We start from the raw sequence: 27,880 nt of genomic DNA, 5'->3' as shown, positions 1-27,880 counted from the left end.
AAACTCCATCAGAAACTTTGATTAAAAGCTTATAAAGTGAGCATTTCACTTCACACCAATTTAAATTAGATTTTGACTGGTTGCTGTTGACGTTCATTCATTATTCATCACAGTTCTTTGCAGAAGGCCACAGTTTGCAAAGGTGCTTATTTTAAACCACAAATTTATTCAGTTTGTCATTATACACGTACATGTTCTTCCAGCAATTGTACAGTTCATTAAACAGAAATGGTGTGTTTGGATTAAATGTTAAAACCCCTCCATCTACTGTCTCATTTAGAGCATCTTCCTCCTCAATAATGTGATGACATACAGAAGGGGATGTGACATGGTCAAATCCACAAAGCACAGACGTGGTACCGAGCATCCAAAAAGGAAAAGATGTGAGGACCAAACATCCCAGGAAGATTTTAGCTGGGACACGCTTCTGGCCACATGCTAACCTATGTGTGCCTGTCACAGGTCCTTAGCACTGCTCCAGCTCACTTACATGGGATAGATGTGTTGGATGTTCATATAAGGTATTAAAGAATCCCAGACTGGTTTATGTTGGAAGGGACCTAAAAGGTCTCAACTTCCAACCCCTGCCATGGGCAGGGACCCCTTCCACTGGAGCAGCTTGCTCCAAGCCCCTGTGTCCAGCCTGGCCTTGAACACTGCCAGGGATGGGGCAGCCACAGCTTCTCTGGGCACCCTGTGCCAGCGCCTCAGCACCCTCATAGTGAAGAATTCCTTCCTCAAATCCAATCTGGATCCCCCCTGTTTCAGTTTGAACCCATCACCCCTTGTCCTATCCCTACAGTCCCTGATGAAGAGTCCCTCTCCTGCATCCTTGTAGCCCCCTTCAGACACTGGAAGCTGCTCTGAGGTCTCCAAGCAGCTTCTGTTCTCCAGGCTCAACAGCCCCAGTGTTCTCAGCCTGGTGCCATACGGGAGCTGCTCCAGCCCCTGAGCATCCTTGTGGCCTCCTCTGGACTTACTGCAGCAGCTCCATGGCCTTCTTATGTTCCCTGCAGAGAAGGACCTGGGGGTGCTGGTCGATGAGAAAATGAACATGAGCCGACTTCAGTGTGTGCTCGCAGCCCAGAAAGCCAACCGTATCCTGGGCTGCATCAAAAGGAGCGTGACCAGCAGGGCAAAGGAGCTGATCCTGCCACTTTACTCTGCTTTTGTGAGACCTCACCTGGAGCATTGTGTGCAGTTCTGGTGTCCTCAACATAAAAAGGACATGGAACTGTTGGAACAAGTCCAGAGGAGGCCACGAGGATGATCAGGGACTGGAGCACCTCCCGTATGAAGACAGGCTGAGGAAGTTGGGGCTGCTCAGCCTGGAGAAGAGAAGCTGCATGGAGACCTCATAGCAGCCTTCCAGTATCTGAAGGGGGCCTATAGGGATGCTGGGGAGGGACTCTTCATTAGAGACTGTAGTGAAAGGACAAGGGGTAACGGGTTAAAAGTTAAACAGGGGAAGTTTAGATTGGATCTAAGGAGGAAATTCTTTCCTGTGAGGGTGGTGAGGCACTGGAATGGGTTGTCCAGGGAGGTTGTGAATGCTCCATCGCTGGCAGTGTTCAAGACCAGGTTGGACAAAGCCTTGGGTGCCATGGTTTAGTGTGAGGTGTCCCTGCCCATGGCAGGGGGTTGGAACTGGATGATCTTAAGGTCCTTTCCAACCCTAACGATTCTATGATTCTGTAGACACCAAAACTGTATCAGAACTGCTGGGGATACCAGACCTGTATTGAGCCTTTGGTCCTTCCCTCAGATCTTCAAGCTCGTTTGGGATGAACAGTTATCAACCAGGCAGTGGGGACAGTGGTCACTGCCTTACCTCAAGGCTGAGCCTCCTTTTTTTGGGAACTACTTTCATTTAGTGCAATTTAGACGCAAAACACCATGGTGCTGTCTCAGTCCTGGTATTAAAAAACTGATACTTATTTGAATGAATTCTTGAATGCTCAGTCCATGCTTAAAATCACCTGACCCTGTTTGAAGAAAACCATTCGTTTCCCAAACTCCTTCTGGCTGCATCAGCACCTCCAAGACCAGTTCTGCAGAGACCTACCCAGGAAGGTACTGGGCTAAAGCAAAGGCTTGTGAAGTGGGAAAATCAATATAACAGAGGGAGAAATAACCCTCAATCAAATTTACAAAAGAAGAATAATTATAATTCAAAGATTATTGAAAAGAACTACATGAAGGCAAAAAGAGGCACTGAGAATACCTGGGTGCGCATGTCCAGGGTGAAAAATGCAGCTTGAAGTCCCAGAAGCAGACAGCTGGGTACTGCACTTGCTCCATCAGCTTCGTCAGGGGACCGAGGCCAGCAGCACCCTGGATGTTCAGGAGGGAGGAAGACCCCTGATCCTCCCTCCTAACAGCACTCAGGCCCTTTACACCCCTACTTAAATTCTCAGCAGAGCAGAGGCTCAGATATGACTCGTCCCCATTTCCCACAAGGGCTTTGTTGACCAACAGACTGTCAGAGCTTTATTTCACAGAATCCCAGCCTGGTTTGTGTTGGAAGGGACCTTAAAGCTCCTCCAGCTCCAACCCCTGCCACGGGCAGGGACCCCTTCCATAGAGCAGGGTGCTCCAAGCCCCTGTGTCCAACCTGGCCTTGAACACTGCCAGGGATGGGGCAGCCACAGCTCCTCTGGGCACCCTGTGCCAGCGCCTCAGCACCCTCACAGGGAAGAGCTTCTGCCTAAGAGCTCATCTCAGTCTCCCCTCGGGCAGGTTCAAGCCATTCCCCTTGGCCTGTCCCTACAGGCCCTTGGCCAAAGCCCTCCTGCAGGTCTTTTGTAGCCCACTTCAGACACTGGGAGCTGCTCTGATGTCTCCAAGCAGCTTCTCTTCTCCAGGCTGCACAGACCCAATGTTCTCAGCTTGGCTCCATACAGGAGCTGCTCCAGCCCCTGAGCATCCTTGTTGCACCTCTGGACTTGATCCAGCAGCTCCGCGTCCACTTTGTGTTGAGGACACCAGAGCTGTATCAAATCCTCTTGACCTTCCCCCAGTTCATCATTGAGGAAATGCTTAGAAAGCAGGCAATGGAGACAGTGGTCAGTGCCTTATGTGAAGTCTGAGCCTCCTTTTTGTGGGCTCTGCTTTCATTTAGAACAATTTAAACACAAAACACATGGTGCTGTCTCAGTCCTGCTATTAAATACCTGATACTTATTTGGATGAATTATTGAAGGTTCAGGTCACGATTGAAACCACCTGAACCTGTTTGAAGAGAACCATTCGTTGTGCTGCTTCTCCATACCCTGCACTTGCTGTGTGACCTCCTTGTCTGTAATAGTGACCAGTAGTGAGTAAATAATGGCCAGTAATGCTCAGTTCCACAATCACATATCCCACATATTCCTTCCTTACCTCCACAGTACTGAAGGGCTCCAAATGTGCTTTCAAACCCTGCAGAGATGTGGCAGCAGCTTTCGCTCCCACAGCCTCCTCAGAGCCCCCTTCACCTCCTTGTTCCTCAGGCTGTGGATGAGGGGGTTAAGGGTTGGGGTGAGGATGCAGTAACACACCGACACCAGCTTTGCCTGATCCCATGAGGATGCCTCATGAGGCTGGACGTAGGTGAGGATCCCGGGTGCGTAGAAGCTGGTGATGGCAGCCAAGTGGGAGGCGCAGGTAGAGAAGACCTTCAGCCTCCTCGTGGCCAAAGGGATCTGCAGGACGGTGCGGAGGATGTAGGTGTAGGACACCAGGATCATCAGGAGAGGGCCCACGGTGTTTAACACAGCGTGGTAAACCTGCAAGACCTCATTTGTGCTTGTGTCCGAGCAGGAGAGCTGCAGGAGGGTGGGCAGCTCACAGAAGAAGTGGTTGATGCTCCTGGCCTGACAGAAGGACAACCTCCCCGCCAGCGTGATGTGCACCAGGGAGGTGAGGAACCCGATGGTGTACACCAGCACCATCATGCCATAGCAACGCGCCCTGGTCATGGCAATGGTGTAGAGCAGGGGCTTGCACACAGCCGTGTATCGGTCGTAAGCCATTACCCCAAGCAGGAAGCTCTCACAGACAGCCAGAGCCACGAAAATATACATCTGGGCAAAGCAACCCCAAAAGGAGATGTGGCTTCTCCCCAGCAGGAAGGTCTCCAGAGCTTTTGGGATGATGGAGGAGGAAAGGCAAACATCCATGCAAGATAAGTGGGTCAGGAAGAAGTACATGGGGATGTGGAGGTGGGGGTCAGTGTTGATCAGCAGGATCATCGTCAGGTTCCCCAGCACCATGAAAACATAGAGGGATAAGAAGACTGTGAAGATGGTGGATTGTAGCTCTGGGGCATCAGAGGAACCCAAGAGGATGAAGCCGGAGAGAACCGTGAGGTTTCCTGTATCCGTCATTTCAACAAGTTGATGGATTTGGATTGAAATGAAAGGGATCACTGAAATACATCCCTACAAGAGAAATAATGTGGAAGTTTAGTTGGAGTATAATCCACAAAGTAAATTCAATAGAAAACGGTGTATTTGTAATGGTGTATTTCTGTCTGTAGCTCAAGATCTGAAGTCAAAGTGGTGAAGGAGCTCATTACCCGACCGGAAATTAAAAGAGAATAATTCTACAGTGATTGATACACACATCACTAATGAAACAGTGAGAAACATCATGTATATCCAAACGTAATACAATAAAATCAAATAAGTACATCACAAAATGTGGAAAACAGAAAAAAAAATGTATTTTCTTCACTGATTTCTGTGAATTTGAAGGATTATTTTTCTCCCCTTTTTTTTTGTATTTTTCAGAGTGGATCCGTGCTCTTCTGTAGCTTCATTACTTGTGCTGTATCCTTTTCAACACCACACAAAGCCATGTACTTGAAATTTGTCTTAAGTTCTAAGTTTATCTGCTTTTGAAGAACCCCCACCCTGCACAATGTTAAGGGAAAGCGGTGGACTTGGCTCCAGCAGAGCTTTGCTGTGAATGCAGTGAGCTTCCTATGACCAACCCAAATATCCACCTAAGGGTGTAAACCACAAAATATACCATATATAAACCAAAATTTTAAGGCTTTAGCTTGGATATTCTCATGCTAAAATATCGCTAAATCAGTTGTAGATGGGGTCAGGAACATTGGTGGTTTTGAGGCAAACCTACCCCATACTAGGGCACTTTTATTCACACCATGGGTTATCAAAGAATGGTTTGGGTTGAAGGGAAATTAAAGCTCACCCAGCTCCAACCCCTGCCACGGGCAGGGACATCTTCCACTAGAGCAGCTTGCTCCAAGCCCCTGTGTCCAACCTGGCCTTGAACACTGCCAAGGATGGGGCAGCCACAGCTTCTCTGGGCACCCTGTGCCAGCGCCTCAGCACCCTCACAGGGAGAAACTTCTGCTTAACGGCTCACCTCAATATCCATTTTGTCATTTCACGTGACCAAACCTTGTGGTCTGGAGTTGAAATACCTGGAAATATCAGTTAACATTTCCTTAAACCCAGAAATAACACCAGAAATCATTTGCTAATATAAAACATGAGCTCAGATACCAGTTGGTTTGATGCCAGCAGGGCAAAGCCACCACCTTCTCCCTTTTGCTCTCTGAACCCTGAAATAAAGTTTATTGTTATGTTTAATAGCATTTAAATAATAAAATATATTAATTTCAAGTAATATTTAAGTAACAATCACTTTGGACAACAACTTTCTTTCCAGGACACAGTCACTGTCAGGTTTCAGGCTGCAGCCACAGAAAGTCCTGTCCATGCCAGCACAGAATGTAGCCTTGGTTTAAGGAAAAGCATGTTTTCCAGGTGTCATGCTTCCAAGTATGTTTAGTCCCTGCTTTTTGAAGGTTCTATATCCACCCATCCTTGAAGGTGCTATATCCAACCATCCTCTTCAAGGTGCAATATCCAGCCATCCTGGAAGGTGCAATACCCAGCCTGCTTGTTCTCCTCACCAGGGCTGCGTAGCCCTCTCCATTCAGCTGACTAGGAACCATGAATGGACAAAGAGCAGAGGACTCTACTTTTTGCTTTCCTCATGGCGTTCTTCATATCTGCATTTCTTAGGCTGTAGATGAGTGGATTCAGTATGGGGACAGCCAGAGAGTGCAGCATGGAGATCACCTCGTCATGCTTCGAGGACTGGCTGGAGATGGGGTGCAGGTACATGAAGAAGGAGCTGCCATAGTACAAACAATGGAGATGAAGTGAGAGGCACAGGTGGAGAAAGCTTTGCGTTAACCAACCACAGACCGCATCCGCATGAAAGGACCGAGAAGTAGGAGATGAGGATGAAGACCGTGGTGCTCAGTACATTGAACCCCATCATGGCAGCAACCATCACCTCAATGGCAGGGGTGTCAGAGCAGGAGAGGGCTAGCAGTGGTGGTCCATCACAGAAGAAGTGATTGATCGTCTTGGACCAACAGAATGGGAGACGAGATATGGAAACCGTGTGTATGGCAGAGCTGATCACGCCAGCTAAGTAGGCACCAGCCAACATCCCAATGCAAAGCCTTTGGGACATGACCATGGAGTAGAGAAGGGGGTTACAAATGGCCACATAGCGATCATAAGCCACAGCAGCCAGCGCGTAGCACTCGGTGGTGGCACAGGTTGCAAAGGAGAAGAGCTGAGTGGCACATCTAATGAAGGAAATCATCTTCCTCTCCACTAGAACACTGAGCAAGGCTTGAGAGGAGTAGCAGACATCCAGGAGAGACAAGTGGCTTAGGAAGAAGTACATGGGATGTGTAGGCAGGAATCCATTCTGATTAATGCAGTTACTCCCAGGTTTCCTATGAAGGTAACCACATAGATGGCAAGGAATAAGACAAAGCACATCACCTGTATGTCTTCCCTGTTTGTGAAGCCCAGGGGAATAAACTCAGAGGGGGACATATAATTATCTTCAACCCCAGTGAACCTATAAGCAGTTTGCCTGATTTATGTCTTCAAATTGAAATGCTGAATAGGCCCAAATCCCTCAATAATGTTAAGAATGTCACGTTTTGTCTATCAGTCAGTTACACCACTTTAAGTCAACGCAAAGTGTGTATATATACATACATATACACACATACATATAAATAAGTCAATATAAGGTAAATTCTCTTTGAGAGGGGAAAAGGCAAATTTCCCAAGGCTAAACACCACAACCATCAGCAACACACTTGGAAGCTAGTAGGTATTTTAAGGCAAAGGAGGGAGGGCAACACCAGAATGAATAAACTGCAGGGCTCCTCATAGTTCCTCTCAAGCCATTGGCACATGGAAGTCCTTGAATTCCTGAGTAACTGCCAGGAAAAGTCAATTATTTCTCATCTTTTGGGTGCTGCCAGTCCTGTGTGAGTACATGAGGAATAAATAGCTGTTCTCTGTGTCCCAGGAGGAGCTCTTTGAGAGCAAATGTGGCTTTCCTTAGGGTAGGATGGTGCAGAGCCAGGATTTCTCGCCTCACTTTGCTTTAGACACGATGCCTAACGTGGAGACAAAAGACACATTCAGGCTTGATCAAAGATAAATTCTCCCAGGGAGAAACCAGCAGCTCCTAAAATCACAGCTTACGACAGGCAGAATGAATCCTCATTGATTTTTCCTGCCTAACGTTAATCATCACTTGACAGAGTTACAGCAGAGAGCAAAGCAGGAGTGTGCGTGGCTGGTATCTGACCAGCAGAGCCATGCTTAAGAGCCATCATTATTCGATGACCCTTTGCTGAAGGGGTGAGTTCCTCCTCCAGAGGCAGACTCCTCATTTCAGGTGTCCTGTGAGCAACGCGTGTGATCTCCTGGTGTTATTAATGGGGATGTAGAGCTGCTTTTCACTGCTCACATAGAGATGCTGGAGGCAAAGCAGCTCCTGAGCCATCACCACGGAGCTGGAAGATGTGACCCAAGTAATGAAAATCCAACTGTTTGGGTCTGGGGCTCAATCCTCCCCCTGAGGCAGCATCCACCTGCCCAGACACACACATCTCCTGCCAGGGGACAATTGACCTGAAGCTCACAATTAACAAAGGCTCACCCTCGCTTTTTCTTGCTTGACAAACCAAGTGCTTGGTCTGAAGTGATCCAAGGCGCAGATATGAAACCTGGGGTGTTTCTAAGGCTGCAGCTTGTGCTATACACGACAGCTTCCCCCAGCAATCACATCTCCCTGCAGCTTGAGCACACTCACTGGAATGGAGATAAATTAATCTGAAAACCCATACCTTGCCGCCCTCGTTTAGATATTATCCATGCAGGTTGTGGGTCCACACTCTGCTGAAGAGTTAACTGAATATTTATCCCTGTATTCCTGGGGAAAGGAGCTCCATTTGTGGCTTTCCTACTCCAATTTGGTAGCATCTTGCTTTTTGTCCAAGCTTTCAACAAGCTGCCCTAGGACTCACCAAGCAGACTGTTGCTAGTGTTATCCAAGATGTAACTCTTGACATTATGGATAGGAGAACGTCCAGATGCTGTTATGATCCTACAGCCAAACAAAACCTTGCATCACAACCTCCTGGTTAGGTGGCAGTGAGCTTGCTCTCATGGAACCATAGAATCCCAGAGTTATTTGTGTTGGAGGGACCTTACAGCTCATCCAGTCCCAACCCCTGCCACGGGCAGGGACCCCTTCCACTGGAGCAGCTTGCTCCAAGCCCTGTGTCCAACCTGGCCTTGAACACTGCCAGGGATGGGGCAGCCACAGCTTCTCTGGGCACCCTGTGCCAGCGCCTCAGCACCCTCACAGGGAAGAGCTTCTGCCTAAGAGCTCAGCTCAGTCTCCCGTCTAACACTCCAAAGCCATCATGGTGGATGCTATCCTCAAGATCTCAGAACAGGAACAAGGGGAAGGTTCCAGCTCTCTAGAGCTATAACACACTGTTTGGCTAGCTGCTCTTTCGAGAGTCTTACAGCACAAACTATCAAATGAGTGAAGAAAAGGATCGTTTAAAATAGGAAGCAAAAGAGCCCCATGCTCACAGCACCAGCATCCCTCTGGTTCCTCAAGGGGATGGTTTCTGCTGCCCTGAAATAAAGCAGAGGAGGTAAGGTTTGCTACAAGGCCTGTGGATGCCACAGGACAAAGCAGGGTTTTCATAGCAGGGATTTCTTCCTCTTTGCTCTCAGATCCACTTGAAATGGGTTTTAATACTCCCAGCTTCTCCAGGCTCCAGCTAGCAGGGTAATGCTGCTCTGTCTTCCCCCATGCAGCATCTACCCGTCCTTCCAGAGCCTTGTCCTTTGTGGTATTCACCGAGCCAGGGGTGAAACAAGGCAGGGGATTACACATTAACCGCCAGGGAGCTGTCAGAGCAGGCAAGGGTCAGCCCAAAGGGCTCCCAAGAGCCAGGTCAGGATCCACCCAACAGGTTTTAAAATGAATGGCACCGGAAGGTGTTACCTGAACAATATCAGCCCCTTTAAGAGTTTTATCCAGCCTTCAAAAATCCCCGAACGTGGTTTAGTACATAGCAGTATGTAGTGTGTCACATCCGTATTCAAAAACAAGATTACCTCTTGGGAAGCGCTCTTAGAAGTGTTCAACCCTCAGCATAGGAGAAATCCAGCTCTCCTTTATCTCAGTTTATGCTGCTACTTAGAATGAAAATATAAAAGCACAACTTCCTTTTCATTTTGAAGCAGCTGCCTTTACTTTTCAATCAGAAATGCTTCCGTTACTGTGCTCCCAAAGATGAGAGGGGGCTGCAGGGCCTTCCAGGAAAGGACAGAAGTCACTTCTTTACTCCCCAAAAGCCCTAGTAGGGAATGACCCTGGCTATTCCTGCCTAGCACTTAATGCTCTGTAACAAAAGGTGGGTTTCCTACCCCATGCAGCTTACCAGGATGGATCCACCAGTAACCCAGGAACTTGGGTACTGTATAGGCATCCTCACCCATTTAATTCACCATCAGAGAGCACCTAAATAAGCCCAGCTGCTCCCCAGGGATTATTTAGGTGGTGATGGGTGTGATTTACATACATCAACAACAAGGAATTAAATCCTTCACCTCCATGGGATAAAGGTTGAGACCTTACCTGTTTTGAGATCTGATGTGTTTTCGTTTGCTTCCATTATGAAATCTGGGATGGCTTTGTCAGGAGTAAAGATGTGCGATGGGGACACTTTCTGAGAGGGATGTGTGGATCTAGAGGAAACAGCTGATGGAGAAGGGAATCATTTAAAACACCAGGAATTAGCACCTCAAATTGTGTATGGAGAGCACAGACTATTTAATGAAAAAAAAAACATTTAAAGGCTGAGTGAATTTGATATCCTCAACATCAGGAGGACATGGATCAAGTGCAGAGGAGGCCACGAGGATGAGCAGGGGCTGAAGCAGCTCCTGTGTGGAGCCAGGTTGAGAGCATTGGGGCTGTTCAGCCTGGAGAAGAGAAGCTGTGTGGAGACCTCAGAGCAGCTTCCAGTGTCTGAAGGGGGCTATAGGGATGCTGGGGAGGGACTCTTCATTAGGGACTGCAGTGACAGGACAAGGGGTGATGGGTTCAGAGTGAAACAGGGGGAGTTCAGGTTACAGATAACAAAGAAGCTCTTCCCTGTGAGGGTGCTGAGGCGCTGGCACAGGGTGCCCAGAGGAGCTGTGGCTGCCCCATCCCTGGCAGTGCTCAAGGCCAGGTTGGAGAGAGTCTTGGGTCTAGTGTGTGGTGTCCCTGACCATGGCAGAGGGTTGGAAGCAAGCTCCTTTCCAACCCAAACCACTCTGTGACTCTACAATAATCTACATTTCATAAAACCTGAAGCCTCAGCCAAGAACTGCATTAGGAAAAGTGGGGTTTAGGGATTCATTTCTAAACGTGAGGGGACTTTGGAGCTGTTAAACCATCTGACATTGCTTTAACAGGGTCAGGAAATAAACTGCCTACATAGGATCAGCCAACTGTAGAGGCAACATGATGGCCTTAGTTTATTTATCTATTATTTCTCAGTTTCTTGGGTAAGAACAAGCCACTTGGCTACCCAAAGCTTCCCAGCACATAAGAGAAAGTTTTTATCTTAAAGGAGTGGCTATTCCCAGCAACGTCCACTAGGTGGTGGTGTTGTATAAGAAATCCTGATCCATGATTTTCTAGCCGCTTATTTCAAAACTTCTGCCTTTTGATACCTAAAGGGACTCCTGTGACCATTTTGCACCTCTTGGAGGTGACCACAGAGAGCAATGGTACCAAGAAGGAACAAAAATCACTTAGAAAAAGGAATGGATTTTGTTCAGAAGTAGATGAATACAGCTTTGAAGGGGAAATGGGCATCTAAAGAGCAGGCATATGTGGATACTGTCATGTCCTGCTGGCAACAGTACGAGCCGGCTTCAGGCTGGTAACTTCAGTAAAGTGTAAGAATAAAGTATAAATAAAGAATAAAATATAAATAAAGAATAAAGTATAAATAAAGAATAAAGTATAAATAAACAATAAAGTATAAATAAAGACTAAAGTATAAATAAAGAATCCAACTATAAATAAACAATAAAGCCCATATAAATAAAGACTAAAGTATAAATAAAGAATCTCTCCTATAAATAAAGAATAAAGTATAAATAAAGAATAAAGTATAAATAAAGAATAAAGTATAAATAAAGAACAAACCACTAAAGTATAAATAAAGACAAAGCCCAATTTGACTGTGATTTAACTCAGCAGCCTGGTAAAGTATAAATAAAGAATAAAATATAAATAAAGTAACATAAACAAGTATAATATATAAATATATAGAATAAAGTATAATATAAACAATAAAGTATAAATAAAGACTAAAGATTTGAACAAGAATATATAGTTATATATAAATATATAGGTTACATAATATTGTGTTTTGATATATATACACACATAGCATATATGTTTATAAAGACTAAAGTATAAATAAAGACTTATTCCTTAGTGCTGGCCAGGGTCACATCCCTGTTTGGGTTATTTTCCCCTGGATTAAAGAGTGTTTTTCCCACTGGTGATGCCACAGCTCAAGTGAACACAGGTGGAAAATCCCCATCCAGGACTCAGCCAAGCCTTCTCCTTCCTATCAGCCCATCAGCTCCAAATCCATTCCCAGAGGAGCTTGTTAACACAACTGGATCAGGGACATCTCTCACCTTTGAGTGATGAGCTGCGGAAGAAATGGGGAAGTTTTGGGTGCGTGGGGAGCCCTGTGGTGACTGTTTTCCCTGGTGGCATCACGATTTTATAGCAACCAAGATATGGGGGAGCTGCAATTTGTGCCGGGAATGACTTCTTGCATAGGAAAAATTCTACAGTGCCAATTCAGGGCTTTTGTATCTGGCAAGGAAGGAAAAAGTCTGGAAAATACAGGACAGTGGAAACCATGCCTTTATTTGAACTGGAATGGGATAACTTGACAATTAGCACCCTGTGCCCTTTGATTTGGTTGGATGTGACACAAACCAAGCCATCAGCTCTGCCCTTGATCCCCTGTGATCAAGTTTCTCTGAAGACAGCACTGGTTTTTTCATAAGACTAAAAGTACTGTAGCTTTCCTTTGGTGGTTTTGGAAAAGTCATTGAGATGAAGGAAAAAGAGCCTTTAATTTACTGGGAATTAAGGAAGGAGAAGGGAAGGGGTGCTGCATTACCTTCAATTTTCACATTGTTTCAGGGTGTTGGTGTGTTCCCATGTTTGCTTTGGGTTTCTTTAATCCCCATTGCCTCAAACCAAAGTGCAGCTCTCCTGCGCAAACTCTACTGATAGCATTCTTGCCCTTGTTTTTAACAAACCACTGTGGGTATAAATTAGAAAACTCCTTGGAGCTTCTCTTAAAGGCTTTGAGAAAGGCAGAACTTGAGGAGGAAAATGAAAGGGTGAAGTTCTACAGCTGCCGGAATAGAGGTGGCAAAGGCCGATTTGACTGTGATTTAACTCAGCAGCCTGGTTCCAAACACAGACCTGTTGAAGAATTTCACTCACTTGACTCACGCACGATATCCCATTGCACTGGATATCTGCACAGCAAATCAAGGGGATTATCTCTTGAAGGCATCTTCCTAGCTTCCACACAAGAATGTCTCTCCTGAATCTCCAAGAGCTTCCAGCCTATTTTCATCAGATGAAGCCATAACTGCATTAGAACATCAGATCATCCATTTAGATCTTGGGTTTCCATCCTTCCTGGGAAAAGCTTTTCATAGGAGCTGCCTCCCCCACCCAGCCCATAAATCACTGAGACCCCAGCTAAACTGAGGCAAGGAAAATCAGTATCGTGTGTGTTGGTGTTCACATTTAACACAAGAATATATTGTGTTATATAGAAATATGTAGCTTAGGATGCATTTGTGTTTCTATATATATGCGCACATACGTATGTGTTTATGTGTATAATTTGCCAGTCATAGGAACAGTGACCTCCTAGATGTCCTTTCTGAACAATAACTATGTCCTGCGGTCTTCATGGTAACATCAGGTTGCTCCTGGCCTCATTCACCTTTGAATATGAGGGGGAATCCCTCCCCAGGCTGCAGCTTCACAAGAGATTTCACTTCAAAGGAGGGAATTGTAAGCAATGAATTCATAATTGAGAATGCTGAACTGTGCCGAGACCACCCAGTGGTCAAGAGGATTTGGGCACATCAAGGGCTCATCCCATTCATATTAAGGGGTGTTGTACATTCATCTTAAGTCCTATTTACTTAAATGGTGAGATAAATGGAAATAAGCACCCACATGCCATGTCCATGACCAGCTCATGCTAAAGCACACCAGGGAAAACCAAATTGTCTATGTCACTTACAAATTAAGCCTGTTGATGGTGACTTAGGTCGGGGGAAAAGTGTCTTCTACTTGTGGTCAACAAAGGAGCCACAGTCAATGCAATTAAATGCTGAAAAGTTGGGAAGGACGGAGGCCTTTGAAATCGGACCAGAAAATAACACTTGAATGTAATGTTTGATTTCTCACTCGAATTTCCCACACTGAATAGACTATCTCCTATGTTCCCCATGTAGGGATAGGATCTGGGCGGAGAGGGACTGGCAGAACAGTGAGCACTGGCTGGGCTGTTGGGTGCAGAGGGTGACGGATTCTAGTCTGCAGGAGCCTGGAGACTGCCACAGGGGTTTGTCTTCTAAATCTGTCTAAACAGAACCAAAAGAGAACACCATGGGGTGCAGGACCCATCCCACAGTATCTGAGCAAGAGCAGTAGGGCAGGAACAGAGACCTGGGCCAAGGTCAGCCGAGATTCCAGGGTGTCAAGCAAGCAAGGTCCAAGACCAAGCCAAACCAAGCCAACACAGATCAAATCAATCCCCCGATCACGATCAGGTTCAGCAATTGCTAGGAAGATACATGAACAAGCTTTGGTCACCATCAAAGGATCCCATAGATGTGCACAACTCCTGCTAAAACGAAAACAAAAACTCAAAAATAGCCCAACTTCCCTGGGCTGAGCTTAAATAGAGATGAGGAGTAAATGGGTGGAGGGTAGGGATGAAGTCCCAGCTGAGGCTGCTCAGGGGAATAAAGGCCTATTAGTTCACCCTGGGACAATTCATCACTGCTTCAAATGCCCGTTTCTCATCCTTCAATACAGTGGAAGCCCTAAAGCACAAGCTCAGGTGTTGGACATCCAGGCACTATATGTGGATAATCCCACTGGGGCTCAAGTGTTCACAGAGGGATATCAGCAGCAGCTCCAGAGAAGGAGTCACTTGTGGTTCCTGTCGCATTTAGGGACCCTCTACAAGATCTGAAATGTCTCTAAACCCATTCTTATTCTGTTGGCAATGAGAGATAGAATGCTTGGCATAATCCACAAGTATGTCAGAAGCATCCCAAGAGCTGCTCATCACTGGTGCTGCTGTGTAGCTGTGCTCAAAGACAGCTCATGCACTCCATGACTCTCAGATGCCCAAGCACCACAATGCCTTTCAGAGGTGATTTCACACCCTTTGCTTTTCCTTCTCTTTGTTTTCCTCTGGGAAAGCATGAGCAGCCCTGGAGGCTTCCTCCCAGGAGAGCACATGCAACTGTATTTACAGCCCCAGCACCACAAGCTGGGCTCTTGGAGTCTGGCAGGAGCTCCCCTCTCTTCACATCAGGTGCTGAACAGAGCTGATGCCGGCACGTAGATGTTCTCTGCTGCGATGGGGATAAACCCTTGGCTCCCATCAGTCGGTGGCAGAGGGAAGGCACAGGAGGTAACAACAACACAAAGCAGAGCCTCACCTGCACTGAGGCGGTGGGCTTGTGTCTGCATGTTCTCGCATCCTCTTTGGTAAAGCTGTGTCAGAAAACAGCCTTACCAATGTGGGTTTCCTTTATAAGAAGAGGGAGCAATGTCTGATGCAGGTTGTGTTTCTTTTACATCAGCAGCTAAAGCAAGATTCACTGAATTACCCAAGAGTTAAATGAGGATGAATCTCATTCTGTTATAAAGAAATGCAGCATTTCAGATTGTCAGCAGAATATGGTCACTAACAAATCAGCCTTTGGAATCAGCCTCTTATAACACCAACTCTTTTTTAAGGCAAGCAACATAATGCCCATAGGTTTAGGATGCTTCAGCATGCTGGAACTCAGAAAGGTAGAAATCATGACTTTAGCAATGTGAATTTTATCCTTTTTGAATTATGTATAACACTTTGATATATGCTATTGTAAGACTGGCATTAGAGTTAAAAGCCAAGGGAAAATATCTGGAGGTCATTAATGTGTAAGCTACGATTTCAATGGGAATGTGACTTTCTCTTGCTCAAGGTTTATGTGTGCTCCTATGAGGTTCCTCTAAGCTGTCTTCTGACACAAACTGCCTCCAATCTGAAAGTGAGTAAAGATCTGATTCTTCACTCAAACCTGAAAAATCAGGTGCTTGAATAAATCCATAGTTTATGTTTCTCAGCATAGAAGAACAAAAATGGCATTTTTTGCTTCATCGCACTCTCTGTTCTTTTCTAAGTACCTCAAATGAAGAACAAAATCATATAATTTGGGTTTAAAAAATACAATACAAAATATTAATTCCACCAAAACATGGCAGTTAAACTGGTGATCGATTGTAGTTAAATATGGTCCAAAAGTGAATTTCTGTTTGCAATGATTTTGATGTTTTCCTTCCTTTTGCCTTGGTAGGTAACACCTGGTCATGGGAGGAAATCACACTCAGATTAAATTCATCCTGTTGGGAATTACAGAGAGACCATGTGCGCAGACCCCTCTTTTTGTCCTGTTTTTAATGATTTACATTGTCACTTTGGTGGGGAACTTTGGCATTATCATCCTGGTTCCGGTGTCTCCCAGCCTCCACACCCCCATGTACTTCTTCCTCACCTCACTTTTGCCTTCACTGACATCTGCTATTCCACAGTCATCTCCCCCAGGATGCTGGCAGACCTGTTATCAGAGGACAAAACCATTTCTTTCACTGGCTGCATGATGCAGTTCCTCACCTTTGCTACTATTGAGTGTCACCTCCTGGCCATGATGGCCTATGACCGGCATGTTGCTATCTGCCAGCCCCTGCTTTATGTGACCATCATCTCCAGCCACGTCTGCTGGCAGCTGATAGCATCATCCTACCTATTTGCCTTCCTCAGTGCCATCACATACACATGGTGTGTGTTTGGAGGTTCCTTCTGTGGTCCCAACCGCATCGACCACTTCTGTGACGAAGTTCCTGTGCTGAAGCTCGTGTGCTCCGACACCCACAGCAGCGAGATGGTCATCTTTGCCTTTGCCACCATCAACGCGGTGGGGATGAGCGTGGTCATTTTGCTCTCCTACATCTCTATCATCCGCACCTTGATGAAGATGTGCTCAGCACAGAGCAGGGCCAGAGCCTTCCACACCTGTGCCTCCCATTTGAGGGCTGTTTCCATCTTCTTTGGGACAGGATTCTTCATGTACCTACAACCTTCTTCTAGCCATGGGAGCCTGGATAAAGTGGCCTCCATCTTTTACACCGTGGTCACCCCAATGCTCAACCCCTTCATCTACACCCTGAGGAACAAGGAGGTGAAGGGGGCTCTGCTGAAGTGCGGGAGGAGGTTGTTCAACCAGTGGCAACACGCAAGACTTGTATCATGCAGGACATGGATACTCTACATCAAGTGAGAACGCCTAAACTAATGGGATTTTCCACTAATCCTCATGACTTTATGTAGGCTCTTTCATAGTTCCTGCACATTAGTCAGAGTATTTAATGAGAAATAGAACCCCCATCACATCTTCCTTGGAAGGAAACCAAGAGGAGCAGGAACCTCAAACTTCATTTCACTTCTCAGCCACCAGCGTGTAGGAAGAGATTACCTTGAATTTTCCCAGGTTTCTTTTTTTCTCACAGGAAACACCCATCAGCTTTATTCAATTCTCACTTTTGTCACTGAGAAATATCCACTTCTCTTGCAAGATTCTTGACCTTGTCCCTCAGCTCCAATATGTGTAATATGCGTTTATGTGTGTAAATATATATATGTGTGACGGAGGAATACAAATAAAAGGTATAAAACTGGTATTACAAATAAAGTGACACATATAGACTTAGAGAATCACAGAACTGTTTAGGTTGGAAAAGACCTTTAAGATCATCCAGTCCAGCCATTCCCCAGCACTGCCAAGGCCACCACTAACCCATGGCACTAAGGGCCTTGTCTACAGGGTTTGGGACACTTGTAGGGATGGTGACTCCAGCTCTGCCCCGGGCAGCCTGTTCCAGTGCCTGAGCACCCTTAGATATTTCCTAAAGAGAGCTGACTGGGAGGGTACTGTCCAAATGGAAGGTGGCAGCAGTGATCCTTCAGCAAGAGGGATTTGTTGGAAGCCTGCTGCAGTGCTGGGCTATGGGGATATGCTGCCTTTTGGTCAGCCCTGGGAAAAACATACCTGGCATCTACACTGGATATAACTGTATAGGGGTTTTTCCCACTGGACTCCAGTATTTAAGCTCATTTTATAAATTCATACTGTCGTTCCTATTTTTCCCCAAGAAAGCGATTTCTTACTTTCTAATCTTTTTACTACTACCTTTGGTTTCCTTTGCACAAGCATACGGGCCCTTTGGGGAGGCAGCGAGAGCAAAGGAAGCTGACAGAGCCACTTGTATTTAGAATTCCCATGACATTTCCCATGACAATTCCACTTGGACTCAATGGATGGATCTGCATGACTGTACTGCACAGAATCATCTCTATCCTGAGAAAAAAATGATTTTCTCACCTCCTGGCTTGCTTTATAAATCCGAGCTTCGGAGAAGGAAACCCTCCAAGTCTCCTTTTCTTCTCTGTTCAGTTCTACAGGGTGTTGGGTGCCAATGTTTGGCTGCATCTACCCCAGACTCCTGCCTTTACCGGTTATTACTTTCTATCTTAGACGGTTGGGATACGATGCCAGCAGCCTCACTGGGCACATCACCGATGGCAATCTTGTTTTCTCTCCCCTTCAGCTTTAGCTGAAAAATTTCGTTAGTGATTTCGTAAGTTAAAAATCTGGAGCTGTTAATTCCTCAACCTGAGATGAGCCTCTTCTCTTCTGGGGGACAGAATAGAACAAGATCAGAAACTGTCCTGAAGTTACCGAGAAAGAGCATTTCTTAGAGATGGCACCTCAGCATCTTCAAAGCAAAGAAACATTGAAGCTGGAAAGACTAAAGAGTCTTTACTAAGACTTGAAACCCATTTCCAAATAAAAGTGCTGCCTATCTACTAAAGACCATAATTCTAATATCATATTTTGAAATGGAGGAGACACTAATGACCAGAGAATAACACTGAATGGAATGCTCAGTTGATTACTCTATTTTCCTCACTGAGAAGACTATCTCCTAATTTGCCCATGCAGGGACATGGTCTGAATGGAGAGCGTGTGCAAGAGCAGTGAGCTCTGGCTGGGCTGTTGGGTGCAGCCAGAGAAAGGTTTTAATTTCATAGAATCATGGAATAGTCAGGGTTGGAAAGGACCTTAAGATCATCCAGTTCCAGCCCCCTTACCATGGGCAGGGACACTTCACACTAAACCATGCCACCCAAGGATGGTTTGCAGAAACCTGGCCAGTACCACAGGGGTTTCTCTCTTTAATCTCTTTAAACAGAGCCAAAGGGGAGCACCATGGGGCGCAGGGACCACCCCACAGTACCTGAGCAAGAGAAGCAGGGCAGGAACAGAGACCTGGGCCAAGTTCAGCCAAGACTCCAAATCATCAGGCAAGTTGGTGATGACAAGAGAGGTACGAGAGCAGGCCAAGTCAGATCAAATCAGGCCCTGAACCACGGTCAGGTCCAGCAATTGCTAGGGAAGTCTATGAGCAAACCTAGGTCTTCATCAGAGGATTCCACAGGTGTGCACACCTCCTGCCAAACTGGGAACCGGAACTCCTCTTACGAAGTTCAACCTCCCTGGGCTGAGATTAAATAGAGAAGGGGGACAAATGGGCGGAGGGTGGGGATGGAGCCGCAGCTGAGGCTGCTCAGGGGGATAAAAGCCTGTTAGTTCACCCTGGGATAGTTGATCATTGCCTCAAAATGCCCATTTCTCATCCTTGAATACAGTGGAAGCCCAGAGTCACCAGCTCAGCAGGTCTTCATCAAAGGATTCCACATAAGGGACGTGCTCAGCACAGAGCGGGGCCAGAGCCTTCCACACCTGCGCGTCCCATTTGATGGTTGTTGGCTTATTCTATGATACAACGTTTTTCATGTACCTACAACCGCTATCTAGCCTCAGGAGCCTGGATAAGGTGGCCTCCGTCTTCTACACCATGATCACCCCCATGCTCAACCCATTCATCTGCAGCCTGAGGAACAAGGACGTGAAGGGGGCTCTGGTCAAGTGCACAAGGAGGTTCTTCAACCACTGGCTACACAAAAGAGCTCTGTCATCCAGGACATGAACAGTTCATCTTAACTGAGGAAGACTGCGATGCACTAAAACAATGAGATTTTCACTAATCCACATGACTTTATTTATGTTCTTCCACAGATCCTGCACAGAAGTCAATGACAGTATGTAATGAGAAAGAGACCCAGCCATCACATGCTCCTTGGAAGGAAATCAAGAGGAGAAGGAACCTCAAACTTCAATTCAGTTTGTAGGCACCAGTCTGTAGGGAGAAATTACCCTCAATTATCCCAGGCTCCTTTTCCTCACAGGAAACACCAATCAGCTTTATTCATTTATAACTTTTGTCACTCGTAATTATTTTTCTTACAAGATTGTTGACCTTGTTCTCTGCTCCAATAAAATTCCTCACTCTTACCTGTGAGCTCTTTATTAAAGCTGCTGGGGTGGGAGGGAAGAGCAAGTGTAGTTTTACATTTGCTTGCTGAAAAAGAGTCAGAGAAAAGGTTTCAGAAGATTCATGGCATTTGTTTGTGCCTTTCAAAGAGAAGAAGCTGGTGGGAATCAAGCTCTCAAGCTGCACTTTTGAATATCAGGGCGAATCCCTCCCCAGGCTGCAGCTTTACAATAGATTATACATAAAGGAAAAAATTGTAGACAATATCATTCATAACACAGGATGATGAACTGTGCCGAGACCACCCAGTGTAAAGGAAAATTTGGGCACATCAGGTCTCCTCCCATTCATTTTAAGGGGTATTTTATATTCATTTGACATGACCTTTTACCTAAATGGTGAGAGAAATGGAATTCCAGCTCGAGATCAGCACCCACATCCCATGTCCATGCCCAGCTCATGCTCAAGCACACTGGGAAACACCCAGTAGTGGATTTCATATAAGAATTAAGCCTGTGGGAAGGTTCTGTTGATGAAAGACAATCCTGAACACAGAATCAATGGTAATTGAGAGCTATCCGGGTCTCAAAGAAGCCAAAACACACTGATGGGGGAAAAATCCTTTAGCTGATGTGAGTAGGAATTAACTTCTATTTGGAAAGTATGTTTATAATGAACACACTGTTTATGTGCACTGAAAAACAACAGTATTAAGAGAACACATTGTCTTACATGTGGGGGAACATGGCTCCTACTTGCAGTCAGTGAAGAAGCCAGAATTGATGTCATTAAATGCTTGATGCCATTAAGAACTTGGCAGGACAGAGACCTTTGATATCGGACAGCTTCCTTCAAAACCTTCACCACACCTTGTTTTCTACCATTTTGTTGGATATTTTGGCTTAGACTGTACATATAGAATCATAGAGCCACAGAAAGCCCAGGCTGGACCTCAAAATATCATCTGATCCGAGCTTCTGTGGAAACAGGAGTCTAGATGAGCAGCGTCATGTGGAGGGCTCATCACTGTCTGATGAATTACCCCACTCTGGTGTCCTTATTTCCTCTTGGGTTTAAGAAAGTTTCCAAAGCAGAGACAACTGAAATGCTCAAAGGTTTACCCACACTTGGTGCTACCTTTCCAAGGGAAGTCTTGAATGCCATAGTCCTGTGTGTGGTGGATCCGACTCAGTGAACTGGCAATAGGAACCTCAGTCTAACGTGCAGGGGAGGCACAATGGTGAATTCCAGCAATATAAGAAACAGGCTTGAGGGTCGGGAAATACGTTTTATACTGAGAGCTTCATTGCATGATTCTGCTTCAATCTTTGCAGAGAAGGGACCTACAAAAAGCAGAAAGCCTTGGCTGTAGACACAAACTTCTCACATCAAATACATGACAGAGGTCCTCTCATTAAGTACTTCTGATACCTCAGAACGAAAGCCCCTTTTGGCAGGAAGAGCTGGACATGGGCCTCTTTACCCTGTTCTGCAGGGGCTGTTAGAGTAGAGCACAGCAAAGACCTTATCCGTGCTTAGGCTGCTGCCAGACCCTGTTCGGAAGTTCAGGGCGAGGATGGAGCCGTGGAAGATGGTGACTCCAGCCAGGTGTGAGGTGCACGTGGAGAAGGCTTTGTACCGGCCCCGAGCAGAGCTGATCCTTGAGACAGCAGCGAGGATGAAGGCGTAGGAGACCAGGACGGCCGAGACGGTCACCATCTCCACCAGCCCACCAAGGACAAATATCAGACACCTACTGACACGTGTGTCAGAGCAGGAGAGGGCCAGAACAGGCATGAGGTCCCAGTAGAAGTGGTTGACCTTGGCTGGCTGGCGTGAAGGCGGGCTGAAGGTGAACTCTGTGTGCACCCAGGAGTGCAGCAGGCCAAGCACATGGGAAGTGGCCACCAGCAGCATGCAGAGCCCGTGGGACGTGATGGACAAGTACAGCAAGGGCTTGCAGATGGCCATGAAGCGGTCGTACGCCGTCGCGGCCAGGAGGAAGCACTCGGTGGTGCCAAAGGCTACGAAGAAGTAAAGCTGGGTTGCGCAGCCGATGACAGAGATTGTTTTCTTCTCCATCAGAAGGTTCATTAACGTCCGCGGTGCCACCACGGATGAGTGCATGGGGGACTGCAGCTGAGCGCTGCTCCTGATGAGCACAACCATGCCCAGGGTCCCCACCAGCGTGATGAAGTAAATGAGGAGGAAGAGGACGAACAAAGGCGCTTGCAGTTGCGGGTTGTCCGTCAGTCCCACAAGAGTCAGCTCTGTCACTTGCTTGCTTTGGTTTTCCTCAGCCATCTTCTCCTAAAGCACTGCAAGACGTATTCATAGCGCCATAAGAAACAGTTAATGGAGACACTCAGCACCTACAAAGGCCATCAATCCTTTGATTGATGTCTGGATGGCAAACCCTCTCCTTATCAGATATCTGCTTCATTTGCATCAACATTCATCAAAAACCAGTTTAGCAAAGCAATGAATGTTTTATTCTGGTAGCAGTCACTCTGCCAAGTGTTCCCTATTCCATTCATTCTAATACACGTCTCCCTGATGTATACTCATGGTACATATCACATTCCAGGGTAACCCTCCCGAGTTCTAACAAAGAAAGTGTAAAAGAAGAGGTTCGGTGCTTCCTGTAATGAATTAGTGACATCAATAATGAAAATCTCACACTAGACCATGTCTTTAGAGGTGACACGGTCTAGTGTGAGATGTCCCTGCCCAAGCCTGAGAGGTTGGAACTAGCTGAACTTCAGGTGCTTTCCAACCCAAACCAGTCTGTGATTCTGTAATTCTAGGACTTAGAATCATAGAATCAACTGAGTTGGAAAAGACCTTTCAGATCATCAACCTTTGAAGTAGAATAGAACATTTGGCATCTTAGGGAGCCTTCCCCATAGAGGTTTTCCTTAAAGGCGATTTTGCTTGCACACTGCAGACATAAAACAGGAAAACCCCATTTATTCTTCAGTAACTTTTCATCTATTTTGCTATTTCAGGGTTACTCTTCTATTGGGTATATAGAAATGGAGAAGTGCCATCATGAGGGAGAAAAGAAACCATTAAAACCAAAAAATGGCACAACAGATCTTTTCCTTTTTATCAACTTTTCCTACACCTCCTCTTTCTAAAATCCATATTTAAGCGTTCTATGAAAATACACCATGGCATCCTGCCTTTTAATCACAGCATCGGGGGGGATATGGAGCAGCCTCCACAGGGGTCCACAAGGAACCACTGTAACATAAACACATAGAAGAGACCAAGAAAAGAGACAGGAAAACTTGGGAATAGCAGATCAATATTAGCCTAAGATCATGGAAAGCACTGTGCTGCTCACGGGGTGTGCGTCACTGTCAGCAAATCTCTGCAGTGCAATGAGCACGGCTTTCCCATCAGCAATCCCTGTAAAACTGGTATCAAAGAGCCTGGCTTATATTCAGAAAGGAAAATCAGATAAACCATTCATCCCTATGGAAGAAGCACACGGGTTTAGCTCTATGTAAAGCCTGCAGCGTGACAGAATTAATCAGGGTGGGATCACCGGCATTGCAGTGATAAAGGATTTATTATAACTTGTATTTTAGCTGCTATCTGCTGCTATTAAAAAATAACCAAACCATTATAACTGGTACAACAGCCTTCACAAAATCCACGTGCTCTGTGATCTTCCTTCTTCTGGTGTCCTCTTGCTCTGCCATGAAATAAACAGCTCCTCATGGTCTGTCTAATAAAAACGTATTGTATTGCACAAGGAGACGCTGGCACAGGGTGCCCAGAGGAGCTGTGGCTGCCCCATCCCTGGCAGTGTTCAAGCCCAGGGTGGACACAGGGGCTTGGAGCAAGCTGCTCCAGTGGAAGGGGTCCCTGCTCCTGGCAGGGGTTAGAACTGGATGAGCTTTAAGCACCCTTCCAACACAAACAATTCTGGGATTCTATGATACTGTATAGCCCCTTAAAATTATAAACGACCTTCTAGCTCCAGCGATAAAACAAATCCGGATGTCACCTTGTCCTTACCAGTGACAGCTTGGTTCTTCTTCCTTGCTTCACATTAAGGTACGAGAGATGACGAGGACACTTACATGCTCTCTCTGTCCCCCCTGATGGTGTAATTGCTTTATAACCCTTGTCTCTAATCCACTGAGACCTCCGAGGTGCTTTGGCTGAGAAGTGTTTTACAGAACTTCCTTTGGGAGAAGTGCAATTATTAATATATTACTCTGTGTATGGGGGGGTGCATAGATGGATGACAGAGGAATATGAAAATAAAATAAAAAAGTTAAATTAAAATATGGAATAAAAAATTAAAATTAATAAGACTTAAAAATTATAAAAATAAAATAAAACTTTAAAAGGAAACATAAAAAGCAAACAAAAATGTATATTAAAATAAATTACCTTAGCTGAAATAGAGAATAGACTAGAATAATAAATTAAAAGAAAATAATATGAAATATTAAAATAAATAAAAACTAAACTGAAAACTAAACTCAACCAAACCAAATTGGAATAAAGCTGGTCTTCCTGCATGGATCCTTCTCCCTGGAGAGGGGCTTTGGACAAGGGCCTGCAGGGACAGGCCATGGGAATGGCTTTAACCTGCCCGAGGGGAGACTGAGCTGAGCTCTTAGGCAGAAGCTCTTCCCTGTGAGGGTGCTGAGGCGCTGGCGCAGGGTGCCCAGAGGAGCTGTGGCTGCCCCATCCCTGGCAGCGTTGGAGGCCGGGTTGGACACAGGGGCTCGGAGCAAGCTGCTCCTTCCATGTGGAAGGTGTCCCTGCCCGTGGCAGGGCTTGGAGCTGGAGGAGCTTTAAGGTCCCTTCACCCCAAACCACTCTGGATTCCAGGTTTCATCTCATAATCCTAGATATCCATATAAATACATGCATGCACACAGATTTCCATTGCTGGGACACAAACAGGCATTTCTGGGCTCTGATTCATGCGATTTGCTTTAGAGATTGGAGTTACAACAGAGTGAATTACATATAAAGGTGCCTGGTTCTTACGCTTGGGAGGAAATACCCACTTGCTGAAAGATTTACTTGAGCAAGAACATAGCTTATCCCAACTTTAAAGTTGGTTACTTGTATTTTTTACCCGGGTTTGCTTCTTTGACAGAGAGCTTTAAGAGCTGGGAAATCCAACGCTGATGATTCAATCACTGCTGAAACAATCGATATTGACCCAACTTGTGATTAAGCTGTTTACATTTGCAGAAGAGCAGCAAAGACAAGGCTCAAATTGCCCAAACTGGCAGGTAAATTAGCACCAACACTGTGAGATTTCAAAGGACCAAACACCTCCAGCTTGACCTGCAATTTCACTTGTAGGAACCAAGTTTTGGGTGGGAAAGCTTTATTTGAGGGTGCCACAAGCCTTATCATGAGAAAGTACAGTGGAGACTTGTGTGATTGAGTTATTAACTGATTATATGATGTCCTGTGGTCCTTTGGGTCTATTCCGTTCTCACCCATCCCGGTAGGCACTGGGTTTCAGAGACGCTCCAGAAGAAGAGAATTTCTGGCTCTTCTTTTGAGTTCACCTCTGAACCTTGGCAACCTGGAAACCCACGCCCAGGGTAGTCCATGCTGTCTCTGCAGTGACTGAACAGAGCAATGTGATGAACAGGATGAATCAAGGTGTTTGGAGGAGCTGTTTGTGCTCATTGACCATTGGTGATGAATGAGGTTGGGCTTCATCTCACCCACCTTCATCTAGGCAGGTGTTACATGCCAAATCAGTGTCAGATACCTTGTAAATGAGAGAGAAATTACAGAGTAATCACCTCAATACACCTTCACAGAGACCTCGGTGCTGCAATGAGTCCTGCTCAACAACAGCAACAAGGAAACACCCTCCTGGTCACCAGCTTCCTCCATTCACTGCCTTCTCCCAACTGCTCTCAGGAGGGCAGCCTTCACCTCCCTGTTCCTCAGGCTGTAGATCAAGGGGTTCAACGTGGGGTTCATGATGGTGTAGAACAACGTGGCCGTTTTGTTCTCATCCAAAGCAAAGGTGGAGCTGGGGCGCAGGTACATGAACAAGATTGCCCCATAGAACGTGGTGACGACCATCAGGTGGGATGTGCAAGTGGAGAAGGCTTTTCTCCTGCTCTCCTTTGAGCGGATCCTCAGGACAGAGGGGAGGATATAAGCATAGGAGATAAAGATGATGGTCATGGTGCTGAGGCAGTTTATGCTGACGAGAGCAAGGATGACCCCCTCGTAGGAGTGGGTGTTGGAGCAGGAGAGAGCTAAGAGTGGGGCAATGTCACAGAAGTAGTGGTTGATAACATTGGAGTGGCAGAAGGAGAAGGTAAAGATGAAAGTGGTGTGGGTCACCGCATGGAAGACACCAACAACATAGGAACCAGCCACAAGCCACCAGCACATCCATCCACACATGATGGTGGGGTACAGGAGGGGTTTGCAGATGGCCACGTACCTGTCATAGGCCATCACAGCCAGCAAGAGGCACTCGGTGACCCCAAAAGTGACAAAGAAGCAGAGCTGGGCTGCGCACCCCGAGAAGCTGATGGTTTTCTCCAGCGTCAAAATCTGCACCAGCATTTTGGGGATGATGACGGAGGAGTAGCAGATGTCGACAAAAGCCAAATGGCTGAGGAAATAGTACATGGGGGTGTGAAGGTGAAGATCGGTCCTGATCAATACAATGATCCCAAAGTTCCCCAAAAGGGTCACCATGTACATGGCCAGGAAAGCCATGAAAAGGGGGACCTGGAGGTCTGGGTGGGTGGTCAGCCCCAGAAGAATGAACTCATGCACATCAGTGTGATTGACGGGTGTCATCCTCTGTAATGCATCAACCTGCAGGACACAAGCAAAACAGACAACGATGCGGGCAGCTCAAGAGGACCCTCAGCTTCCTCGGTGTCAACAAAGGGAAGCAGAACCCATCCTGCTAGAGGGTCAGTTGGACTCTGGATAGCTCTTGGAAGAGCCAAGCCTCCATCTAGTGGCTACAAGAGGGTCTTAAAACCAAACCCTCAAGCTCAACAGTGAGAACACCCACCTGGGTTTAGCTCAGCATTTCATCGCTCCTCTTTCTGCCTTCCTGGGCACATTCAACGCAGCAGGAAGGTCAATAACTGGGCAATTCTTGGAAGCTGGGTTGGAACTGGATGATCTTAAGGTCCTTTCCAAACCTAACTATTCTATGGTCGAGGTTTAACCACAGATGGCAACTAAGCCCCACACAGCTCAGCAATAACTAAAACACCCTTGACTTATCAACACCATTTCAGAACCAATCCAAACCGTAGCACCATAGCTGTTACTACGAAGACAATTTGCTCTATCCTAGCCCAAACCAGCACAGCCATTGAATGCATTTTGAGTTTTCCTTAGGAAATGACAGGTACGTTTGGAAAATAATTGCTGTTTTCTAAAACCAACATGGAACAATTCCACTTGAAGAAATCTTTTTCCTGTTGACTTTCCTTTCCCTTTGCGAAGCAAAGCAGAGCAGAAGTGTGGGCATTTTAAAGCTGAGATGAACACACAGTTTTCAGCAGACACGGTCCATAAGAAATTAAATTTAAGGTGGCACAGTGATGATGGAGAAACTTGGAGGGTCCATGCAGCTCCTTCAGCGCCTGGGATGAGTTTGGCTGTTCCTCCAGATGATGACTGAAGCCACATTCATCTTCAAGCAGATGTTGAGAATGGGTTTTAGCAGTCTTTCCTTAGAAGG

The 27,880-nt window shown here is 46.1% G+C and overlaps 3 protein-coding genes and 2 pseudogenes across 3 annotated transcripts; 1 reads left to right on the top strand and 4 right to left on the bottom strand.

Moving 5' to 3' along the window:
• Nucleotides 1-3,413: 3,413 nt before the first annotated feature.
• LOC130609412 (olfactory receptor 8I2-like) lies at nt 3,414-4,367 on the bottom strand. The gene has a single exon (XM_057428361.1). The coding sequence runs from the start codon at nt 4,365-4,367 to the stop codon at nt 3,414-3,416; it is 954 nt and encodes a 317-aa protein (XP_057284344.1).
• A 1,593-nt stretch (nt 4,368-5,960) lies between these two features.
• LOC130609411 (olfactory receptor 1038-like) lies at nt 5,961-6,875 on the bottom strand (annotated as a pseudogene).
• Nucleotides 6,876-16,071: 9,196 nt separating this feature from the next.
• LOC130609409 (olfactory receptor 1020-like) lies at nt 16,072-17,039 on the top strand (annotated as a pseudogene).
• A 4,594-nt stretch (nt 17,040-21,633) lies between these two features.
• LOC130609408 (olfactory receptor 1019-like) lies at nt 21,634-22,458 on the bottom strand. Its single transcript, XM_057428360.1, has one exon. It carries the CDS (start codon nt 22,456-22,458, stop codon nt 21,634-21,636), a length of 825 nt encoding a protein of 274 aa, XP_057284343.1.
• Nucleotides 22,459-26,046: 3,588 nt separating this feature from the next.
• On the bottom strand, nt 26,047-26,988 carry LOC130609417 (olfactory receptor 1019-like). The gene has a single exon (XM_057428365.1). The coding sequence runs from the start codon at nt 26,974-26,976 to the stop codon at nt 26,047-26,049; it is 930 nt and encodes a 309-aa protein (XP_057284348.1). The 5' UTR covers nt 26,977-26,988.
• Between the last annotated feature and the right edge of the window lie 892 nt (nt 26,989-27,880).

This window comes from Pezoporus wallicus, unplaced genomic scaffold (genome assembly GCF_028554395.1).
Source record: "Pezoporus wallicus isolate ANWC-B61680 ecotype Strahan unplaced genomic scaffold, APGP_CSIRO_Pwel_v1 contig_7817, whole genome shotgun sequence".
NCBI classification, from domain to species: Eukaryota; Metazoa; Chordata; class Aves; order Psittaciformes; family Psittacidae; genus Pezoporus; species Pezoporus wallicus.
Note: the sequence above shows the minus strand (reverse complement) of the source record. Positions and strands in the feature narration are given on the sequence as shown.